A 10,566-nucleotide genomic window follows, 5' to 3' on the forward strand; every position below is an offset into this window, starting at 1 on the left:
TGGTCTCCAGAGCCCAGACCTCAACATTACTGAAGCAGTGTGGGCTCATCTTAAGGCAGACAACATCCAAAAAAGAGCTTTGCATGTCCCTCAAAAGCCCAGAGAACAATTCCTGAAGAATATTCAAATGTCAGAATTTACTTAGCTGTCTAAATGAGTTCAGTGCTGTATGTTTGTTAAGCTCACGGCTTCTTAAACTTGATCTCATACATTACATAATATAGAACTGTTTTCAAATTAAATCTAAGCTAAACGAACTCAGGCCTTATACAGAACCTTATTCCAAAAATGTTTGTCCTTTAAGATGGATTTAACAGAATTTTACTGATTTGACACAAAAATGTTTGGCAATTGCACTTTTGATTACGTACAGAAAATAGAAACTAGCATTTTTGCTGCTTGTCCTGACAGCAGCCTATGTTTCCAAACAAATAAAACAAATAATAATAATAATAATAATACTAATACTAATAATAATAATAATGAGGAGAATAATAATAATCCCTTTTTAGATTCTTTTCTACAACATTTTATTACAACCAAAAAGAATGACAAAATGTTCCAAAACCATTAATCCTATAAAAAAGGTTTTAATTCTGAAAGGACAAGATGACAAGAGGCAAAATTACTAAATACAAAGATACTATTAGCAGTCCCACAGAGATTAGCTTGGTACAAGAGTGTCAACACAAACTGCATCATCTATCGGTTTGGGAAAAGAAAAAAAAAAAAAAAAAAAAAAAAAAAAAAAAAACAAAGCAGGTATCACATAGTCTTCAAACAAGAATTTAAAACTCAAAAATAAGCAGGTTAAATGATGCCGAAACCTCTATTAAGTTACAATATGGGACAAAAGGTTCCGTTACAGCCTCTTTAATAGTGGACACAGCCGTCTCTCACAACTAAAAGGCAAAAGTAACTGTATGTTACTGTATAGTTACCTATACTTCATAAGGTCAGTGGTTCATGCACATCAGAGACAATCACTGCACATGCAATCATTTCTCAACAGAATCTACTGTAGGCTGTGGAAATAATATTTAACCTGCCCAAATCAAAACCTCTGAGCCTAACTTGTTTCCCTGCTGACAAATTAAAATTATGAACATCACAAGCTTCTTTACAGTTCAGATAATACACTAACCAACAAATCAAACCCTTCAGAATGTACCAAACCAGTAAAAAGAAACACAAAAGTCAAGGTTTAACAATTTGTACATTCTAAAGCTGAACCAGGTTGATGACAAACATCAAGAGTGATTGGAAAATTCACGAGTGAGAGCCGCTTGCTTTCAGGACATCTGTGATGGAGACATCTGGGCCTTCCTCATGGAGCGCAGCGCTTTCTCTCTAAGGTGCTTTTCCAGATCATCCAAGGTGTTTTCCACGTCACTGTCCGATTCCTAAACAACAACAACGCATCATTTACTCAACGACCTATATCCGCTGTTGTACCGAACAGAAATCAGACAGAGGGGAAACTGATGTTACCTTTCTGGAATCTCGGTCCTCCTCTGCAGCCTGGTTCTCCTGTGTGTCTCCAGTCACAGCAGCACTACTGCTCTTCTCCTTCTTATGCTTCTTGTGCTTTTTATGCTTCTTCTCCTTCTTGTGTTTCTTTTCCTTCTTCTTCTTCTTTTTCTTTGCACCGCCGTCAACATCCGAAGTCTGAAAGAGAAACATCAGAACTTGACGACACAGGCATGAAGCATGTTTATATCAACACAAAGTTAAGAGAAGGATTATGGCAACGGTGCTGCAGCTCAGCTTACAGTTAATGTGTTTCTGTTGGAGGAATTTAGAATTTACAGTTTCAAGTTTTAAAAACACTGAACATATATGATGACATTTCCTTTTAACAATGCTGCAAAAGTTCAACTTCCTGAGGCTATAACTTGCCATGATTGGCGTGCACAGATTTTAACAGTTAGACCATTAATCCCCACCCTTCATTAAAAAAAAAAAAAAAATTCTATTTTTTTTTTTTATATCTGCGAATAAGCTCAAACCTTGCTTGGAGATCGACTTCCAGAACCGCTGCTGGCTTTCTTGGCTGGTGGTGGAGACGCACTGGCAGAGCGAGACGGGGAGGGGGAGGCGGATGCTTGAGTCGGACGTTTCTGAGCTGCTGGTTCAGGGGAAACAGATCTGGAGGACGCTCTTCTTATAGGCTGAGGGCTTGGAGATGGTCTGAGAGAGATGACACAGGTGACATCAGATAATTGGCACACAAAAATGTCACAGGTAAATAGAAATTGAAACGCTGTTCTGTCTGATACATAAGTGATCCCTACCTCTGGTTGTCACGGCGTTCTGGGGTGCGTGAAACTCTGCGGATGACTTTATTGTGTGGAGGTGACTGCTGTCTGCGCTGGTTAGACGGAGATGTGCTCAAGGTTTCATAGCGCCGTGGGGGGGTTGTGGATCCTCTAACAGCGTGACTGCGGTTTGCAGGGGATGGGGAGAGGCGTCTGGATGCCGCAACAGGGGATCGAGCATCTCTGCTTCGCCGCCCAGGTGGCAGCATGGGGCTCCTCCTGTGTCTGGGTGGAGATGTCGAGGAGGGAGGGGATCGTCTTCTTGGAGGAGGAGAGCTTCTATGTCTGGGGGATCTGGAGGGACGTCGCTTGGTAGCCGGTGAAGAGCGTTTCATTGGCGAGTTAGACATTTTCCTCTTCTGAGAGGGCAAAGGTGAAGGGCTGTAGCGACGTTGGATAGGGGGAGAATATCGTCTGGGGGATGGAGATCTACGACGGGGTGGTGGGGAAGGAGACCTGTGAAGCAGGAAATACAACCTTTAGGAAATACTTTAAAATTGGTAAGTAATTCATAAAATTTTAAGTATTTCATAAAAACCACAAGACAGGAACAATGACTCCTGTATGAAACACATGCTATTGCCCAGGAGTCTGTTTGCAACACAGAAGTTTGGAGAGATCGTTTGTCTAAATTTAAAAGGAAACATTCTTATACCTGCGTCTTTGAGGAGGAGAGGGAGATCTGCGACGCCGAGGAGGAGTAGGGGTGCGACGTCTGCGTACTGGAGATGGAGAGCGTCTTTTCCTGCAAGGAAAAAAACAAAATCAGAGTCACCAACTTGTGGCCGCCCGCCTCCCATAACTAGACAAGCTGCAGCTTTATTCAAGGTCTGTAAAGACTCAACACATTTGTTATACAGACCTTGAAGGAATTTGGTAATAAAGGATTCACTGGCCAAACTAAAGCAATCACTGGATTAAAATATATATACACACACAACAGTAAATAACTGCCAGTAACAAAAAAGCTACAAATTCTTAATGTAAAAATTGCGTCACAATCTTTAACTTAGATTTGACTGCAAGTCAGCTTCAGCCACAGTACTGCAAAGCCCAGGGTCGAGACTGGCCCACTGCCAGGCACGAGCACAATGAGCAAGACTTAAAAAAAAAAAAAAAAAAGATATTAGCTGTTCTATGAACAACACAGACTGTGATCCAGTGCTCTCCAGCTAGTACAGCCTACGTTACTATGTTATGTGGAAAATAAACATCCACTTTTAGGAAGTGCAGCACCCACGCAGCTCCATTTGTGCCACATTATGGATGAAAGTGGGCGGATAGTGATACACTGTACTTAACGTAACACTGTCTGGCCCTGAGTAGGCCTCTGTCGGCGCAGAGGAATAAAATTAATACATACAAACAATATAAGCAGAGCACAAACTATTAAGACTTCGAGGTTAAAGTGAGATAATAAAAGTCAGATAATGTGTAAATACTGTGTTATCTGACCTCGGGGAGGGATCCCTGTGTCGCCTTCGAGGAGACTGTGTACGACTGCGCCTCCTCCTGACCTCACCATTTCTGGCACCTGACCCTCCTGTTGCCCTCTTGGGCGCCTCATCTTCTGAGGATGAAGACCCCGTTTCTGAAACCACACAAACAAATGACATCAAGAGCTGCTTCAGCGAAGCCTTGGCAGTATGCGGTCAGGGAAAAAACACCAAGGTTGGGGTTAGGACACAGCTTCAAAAGTCCATGAGACGATGAGTGCAAGATGACATGGACAGACTCGTTAAAGAGAGAGGGGCGGGGGTATGGGAAAAGAAAGAACGGGGATAAAAACGCTTTTAACCTGAAGAAGATTGTCGGTTCTGCCTGCGATACTGACGTCGCTGTTGCACCGAATCTGCTGTTGCCCCTTTCTCATTTTTATCCTCCTCTGAAATGCAGAGCATTGAGTGTCCCATCAGTGTTAGCAAAGCCGGAAACAGACTGCCAAGGAAATGCTACAAGTATTACAGAAGACAGACTTATAGCTGTGATGCTTGGTCTGTCATCATGTTACAACATTTATAGTTTCCCCTTGCATTAGCACACAGTTTCTTAACAGTTCTGGTGGCTCAGCTTCACCCTGTAAAGAGATCCTTCAGGTTACACAGACTCAGCCTTCTCAGTGTGGGAGCAAGCCAAAGGCTGAGGCTCGGGAATGCTGAGAATTTCACACAAGTACCCAACTATGTGTTGGTAAATTAAATTTCTCAATGAGAATAATTACAACTAAGCTCTCCAAGTACACAATACAGTGCACAAGCATGACAAGTGAACATGTACATCCTGCTGAAAGCCACAGTAACTGCACAGGGCGCAAAGTGATGAGTTAAAGTGTTAAACAGTCACCATATTTCGAGATCCGTGAGGTGAAAGGCAGCATGGTTCTTTAACAAGTTTTACACTTACCCGAGTCGGAGCCTTCAGATGGTCTGGGCTTGACGTTGTCAGGGGGAGAATCAGCCCTTCCTCCTTGTTTTCTCTTAAACCCTGAAAAACAATGCACAGCAAAAATTATATGCACTTGTCACAGATTTATTAAAATAACAGCAACGAGCTTAGAGATACTCATTAAGTTTAACATTGGAATCCAACATTGGTTGAGCAGAAGAAGCATAAAGTCTTCAAATGTTTTCATAGGTAAAAATATTTTAATATAATGTACAAAGGAGGAACTGAAGCACACCTGATGATCTGGGTGGGGAAGGAGAGCCCCGGCCCCTTCTAGCTCGTGGAGACGGTGACCGTCTGTTCTTGCCTGTGGGACTAATGGAAGTATCAGGATGATGGACCTGTTTTCGGGGTGGTGTGGTAGATATTCTTTTCACTGCTTTTTTAGGCGAGCGAGAGCCTGATGAGCTGCTACCAGAGGATGAAGCAGAGCGGGAGCGCCTCCTGTAGGACAAAAAAAAAGGCTTAAAGGCGTCTGTATACCACAGACAACATGAAGTAAAATATTAAATCCATGCCAATACAAAAAAATAAATAAATATGCCGACCTGCGGACGGGGGAACGCCTGGGTCTGTGCCTGGAGCTAGCTGGCGCACGTCTAGGAGGGCTCCTACGACGAGGAGACATTCTCCTTCTGGGACTTTGTCTTCTGCGAGGGGAGTACGATCTGATTGGGTAGAGAATCAGCAAATATAGAAAACTCCTTTACAGACTTTGATTTTTCATAATGAAAGTTTAAGTTAAAGCCACACGTCAAATCACCTAGAGCGCGAGCGGCGTCTGCGAGAACGAGAATGAGAGCGTGAGCGATGGTGTCTTTCCCTCCTCGTGTCCTTCTCCCTTTCTCGTGACCTCGGTCTCTCTTCTTTCTTAAGGGTTTTCTCTGGCGACTGTTCTTTGACTTCATTCACAGAGTCGGCTTTCACTACTTCCACAACTGTCTCACTGCAAAAGAAAAGTATTTAAATGTCTTAACCTGTTAGCAGTCGGACGTACCGCCCACGGTACATTGGATGGTTTAGGGGACTAATTGTAAATTTGTAGGACTGCTAAGGGGTTAAGTTCTAAATAATACCAGTCCAACTAAATGCCCACTTCAAATAAAAGCAAGAATTCCACAAACCAGGTGGAAGAAGCTTCTTGGACGACTGCCTCTGGCACAGCTCTTCCTGAAGTATCTGGTTCTACTGGCTCCTCTGAAGATTTTGTGGACAGCTGCATCAGGGGCGGAGGGGGTGAACTGCCACCAACTGGACTAGCTTGTTTGCGCCTTGGTGAGCGTGAGGGGCTGCGTTTCCTTTCCCGCTTCGCTGGTGACCTCCTCCGTGGTGATGGCGACCTCCTTCGCGGCGATGGTGACCTCGTTTTCCGTCTGGCCAGAGAGGCAAATACAAGAGGTTTGCATGTTCTACAACAAATTCACAAGCTGTAGTTCCATCTATGGGTCTCAAAATGAAAATAATCGTACCTCCTGGGGCTCTTTGACTGAGCCCGTTCTCTAAGGTCCTTTTCCTTCTTTTCCTCATCCACCTTCTTCAGAGAAGCAAGTTTCTCCTGTTCAATCTGCCAGAAACAGATCAATGAGAGATGAATCATTTTGCTCCTATTTTTAAATAATTACTGAGTTCAACATGATACATTTTATAGAGTTTTTTTTTTAACAGAAAAGGGGTCTTATTACTGCAATTTGTCAATACTTATTTTACACCACTATATTCCCGTGTCTGTGCTACAGGTCCCCTCCTACATGTAATTTGTTGAGGAGCAGCTGTGCAAACACAACAAAAGCCACCCCCCCACCCAAAAAAAGAAAAAAAGTCTTGTATGACACACTTTCAAAAAAAGATAAATGGAAAGCCACCAAGCTCAGCGTGATCTTGCCCATCCCCGCTTCCACCATTTAGAAAAACTCACCTGTCTCTGTTTGATTTCCTCTTTCTTCTGTTCCAGAAAAGCTGATGGGATGCCCGCAATGTTCTCCTGGGCGCTCAGCAGCAGGGGCCAGAGGTCCTTCATAAACTCCCGGGCGTTCTTCCCGTTCAGAAAGCCAGTCAGGTTGATCTGCATCATCTTGCTATCCGGGTGCTGCAACACACACACGAAGGGAGGAGAGAAAAAAAAACGTAGCCATTGAAATACTTGAAGACCAAACAGCAAGGGGGGGTAGGGTCCCACAAACGGGGCTCCCTACCTTCTACTCCTCTATAAATTTATACCTCAGACTATTTAGATAACCATCTTAAAAACATGTAAGACACTGACTAGGCTATTTAACATCCCTGGGTCCAATATTAGACTCAACCTACAAAAATGAGACTGATTTAAATTGTACTCACAAACTCAGGAAACTGAGATTGTGAGCTAGCTGAGGGGAGACACATCTAATGATGTTAAAGAAATAAAATAAACACAGCATGCAATTCTGCTGCCCTAGATTTACAATCTACCATAACAAAATAGAAAAAGAAGAAAACAAAACCTCCCGTAATACAAAGAAATTGTAGTATAATTTGATTTCTTCAGTGCTAGCCCACTACCATACATCCCCTTGGCCACTACCCACCCCTTGCTTTCCAGTCTCCCCACCGTCTACACTTCAGGAGGTAAACAAACAGCCACAATACAGAGTGCATTAAAACCCAACACTGCAAGTACAGTTCCGGTGTCTTCAGTGAGTCCCGTGGGATCAGTGGGCACGGAGCTCCCTTGGCTTGCTTCCGCCTCCCTACTGCTTGAGACTCAACCACCATGAGCTTAATGTTATATCATTTATCTAAATTGCAAGAGACGAACAAGCAATAATGAGTACACAGTTACACAAAAACTGAGTTTTATTTCAACAACTGATAGAATGATTGTGAGATAGCGTAATCTCATTAACTGTATCAACTGTTTTCCATTATGCAACAGTACCCTTTAAATTTAGCTTAAACAGCCCACCCACTGGCAAGTAAAAGATAAAATAATAAGTAAAAAATAATACACATGTGTGATGCTGGCGACATAAAATATGAAAATACATACATCTGGATTTTCTTAGAATAACGAGCCATAAAGGAAGATAAATGGCACTGAAATCAAAACTTGCATTCAAAAAAATATACGAGTACACTGACAGCATGGTAATTACAAATACAGAGTATAAATTATCTGAAATGTTTCCTGTTTTATAAAGTATGTCTGTGCAATGGAAGTTACCCAAGTTCCAGACATCTTACATGCTTTGATCTATCAGTGGGACAGAGTAGAGTTTATGGAAAGGAAAACAGCTGGACATAACGCTTAAAATAAAACAGCCTGGAGTGAATGTACACTTTAGTCTACAAAAATAGGATCTACAATATTACAGGTTTACTGTTAAGAGGGGTTTTGTAGAAAATAAGTGAACTTGTACTAACTTAAAACCAAGTTGAAAAGTATTGTTTCTTACGGGCGAAAATCGTGTTTATGCTGACCTCCAGAGGTTGAAGTTCTCAACTTGCTGCAGTGACGTTATAACACTTGTGTTCTTGACACCCTCACATGACTGTTTTGTGTGGTAACAAGTGAAAGCGAAAACACTTCTGACCACACTCAACAGAGTGCAAAAGACAGTAAAAACTTGCAATCAGAGGTGGCCAGTGAGACAATACTTTTCAGTTTTGCGTGATAACCCAATTGGTAGAAAGTACAGAAAATCAGGCTGTTTCAGCCCTTTTATGTCCTGTTTTGAGCCTGTACCTCCTGTTACGTTTAAAGACAGTTGGGCAGTCTACCGATGGGCTGTCAACACCTACGAAGAATATGATTATGGCATTTTTTTTAATTGATTTATTTTTTTTTAGGCGTTTCTTTCACTGACATGATATAGGTGATCCCTGCATATAACTCACCTCAAACCACACACTGCATCATGAAGGGAGAGTTGGGCTCAGTGACTTTGGGCTCAGGAGAGAGCTAATTAGGTGTTGGTGCTATACTTCTGATGCAAGGTATAACATCCATATTGGTTCAGGCCTTTTAAATCATAAATCACATCATCATTAGAAGACTGCTGGATAAAGGCACTTTGTCACATAACAGCAAAACATGGTAATGTCATTATAAATCAGTCTTACACCAACTGTTACTTTTCCCATTCAATCTCAGTTTGACTAGGACGTGTAATTATTTGCTTATATCGTTCTTACTGACTAAGCACTAAGCAATGCCCTTCAATATATGACAGTTCTGAAAGAACAAAAAATAAACACGATTAAAGACATTACCTTCTCCTCAAGCTGGTTAAATATGAACTCTATGACGACGTCATCCTCGAACCCCAAAATCTCAGTGACTCGCTGCGTAATCCAAGGTTTGATGACTTCTAGGTTCACTTTGGTCATGTCCACCTGAGCGTGAAACAGACCGTTAGTGATGAGAAACAGCAGCACCTGTTTATATGCACCTGAACAGATACAAGATATCTTTCATAATGTTTTGTCTCTTCTCTCATCTTAATGGTTTATTTCAACCCTGCGCTGCCAGCTCACACTGTTTTATACATAGCTGCTTTAATTCCATCCGATATTTGCGATTCTGTTTTGTAGCCAGATTTAGTAAGTCGTTTTTAACTAATTTTTTTGCTTTGTTATAAATATATTATTATGTAACATGGATTTTCCTGGCTCAAAATGGGCACAAAATGCAATCAGAGCACAAAGCGATTGTGTTATCTGACAAAAACCTGTCCATTTCACTCTGTCTGACGACTAAATAGATTACACACAAATCCCACAAGACAAAACACAGTGATTCATCTATGGCAAGGATTTAAATAAAGAAGAAAAAAAGCTTTACTGTCCTTAAAAGATCTGACTTACATATTTAAAAATCATACAAGGTAAATTTAAAAACCTTTTTTGTCAAACAAAAGATTTAACATTTTCTCACCACGGATGGCTTTGGGGGGAAAAACGTAGCACAAAGCTCGGCTTTATATTTCTGCATAAATCTATATTTTACTGTATTTATTTTAATTTAACGCAATATATTAGTTTTGCCATATTACATTTACTTTACCAAATGTATCATTCTACTCTATAAAGCTGTCTGGTTTTATGTTTGTTGTACTTGTCTTAACTTTTAGATGTTGTACAAAAAAAGTTCCCTTTTGGGATCCAGTTTAATTTTTATCTCGTCGCACCTTAAAATTGTTTTTATCTGACTCTGACGCTTTATATTAATGGACGTCATGGGTCAGTCATTATGTTGAAGAACCTGGGATCTTTTGCTTGTTAAGACCAATGTGTAACCATGTGTGGACCATGGAACAACTTAGTGGTCATCAATCCAAAATAATACAAAACTTACACATGCCAGAATTTATCAAAAAAAAGCTCATTTTCTTTAGAAGCCACTGGGCAAGTAACATGAATCTGATATGTGATATACAAATAAAAATACACAGACAGAAGACAAATACAAACAATGCTTAACGTTAATGTAGCAACTGATCACACATTTGGCTCTTTTAAGATCTGCTTTTAAAATGTCATGTGTCAAGTTTTCCTTATAAGTGATAACGTGTTGCAATAATCACTTTTATTCAAATGTGGTGCGCTCTAGATGGCGTCCTACCCTCAACCGCACTGTCACTTCTTTGTGTCTTTTTAAGAAGTTACAGTGACAAAAAAAGAAGGACTTTAAATCAAAAACTTTTGTGGCTTTCCTTAAATGTTACTCAACTACAGTGGGGCAAAAAAGTATTTAGTCAGCCACCGATTGTGCAAGTTCCCCCACCTAAAATGATGACAGAGGTCAGTAATTTGCACCAGAGGTACA

The 10,566-nt window shown here is 41.1% G+C and overlaps 1 protein-coding gene across 2 annotated transcripts in view; it reads right to left on the minus strand.

The window, feature by feature from the left end:
• Nucleotides 1–750: 750 nt before the first annotated feature.
• srrm1 (serine/arginine repetitive matrix 1) overlaps nucleotides 751–10,566 on the minus strand; it is a 12,825-nt gene continuing 3,009 nt past the window's right edge. Inside the window, exons 3-17 of one of the 2 annotated variants that reach the window (XM_005738952.2) lie at nucleotides 9,012–9,134; nucleotides 6,679–6,849; nucleotides 6,233–6,327; nucleotides 5,888–6,136; nucleotides 5,527–5,709; nucleotides 5,312–5,431; nucleotides 4,999–5,207; nucleotides 4,722–4,802; nucleotides 4,117–4,203; nucleotides 3,774–3,909; nucleotides 2,974–3,063; nucleotides 2,295–2,774; nucleotides 2,010–2,190; nucleotides 1,492–1,668; nucleotides 751–1,403 (exon numbers count right to left, since the gene is read on the minus strand). In XM_005738952.2, the coding sequence (XP_005739009.1) occupies nucleotides 1,293–1,403; nucleotides 1,492–1,668; nucleotides 2,010–2,190; nucleotides 2,295–2,774; nucleotides 2,974–3,063; nucleotides 3,774–3,909; nucleotides 4,117–4,203; nucleotides 4,722–4,802; nucleotides 4,999–5,207; nucleotides 5,312–5,431; nucleotides 5,527–5,709; nucleotides 5,888–6,136; nucleotides 6,233–6,327; nucleotides 6,679–6,849; nucleotides 9,012–9,134 (2,493 nt within the window). In that variant the 3' untranslated portion in view covers nucleotides 751–1,292. Of the gene's footprint in view, nucleotides 1,404–1,491; nucleotides 1,669–2,009; nucleotides 2,191–2,294; nucleotides 2,775–2,973; nucleotides 3,064–3,773; nucleotides 3,910–4,116; nucleotides 4,204–4,721; nucleotides 4,803–4,998; nucleotides 5,208–5,311; nucleotides 5,432–5,526; nucleotides 5,710–5,887; nucleotides 6,137–6,232; nucleotides 6,328–6,678; nucleotides 6,850–8,636; nucleotides 8,958–9,011; nucleotides 9,135–10,566 lie in introns of those variants that run through there. The other variant, XM_005738953.1, reaches the window with a different exon arrangement.

This window comes from Pundamilia nyererei, unplaced genomic scaffold (assembly GCF_000239375.1).
Source record: "Pundamilia nyererei isolate P.nyererei 1_Seehausen unplaced genomic scaffold, PunNye1.0 scaffold00088, whole genome shotgun sequence".
NCBI lineage: Eukaryota > Metazoa > Chordata > Actinopteri > Cichliformes > Cichlidae > Pundamilia > Pundamilia nyererei.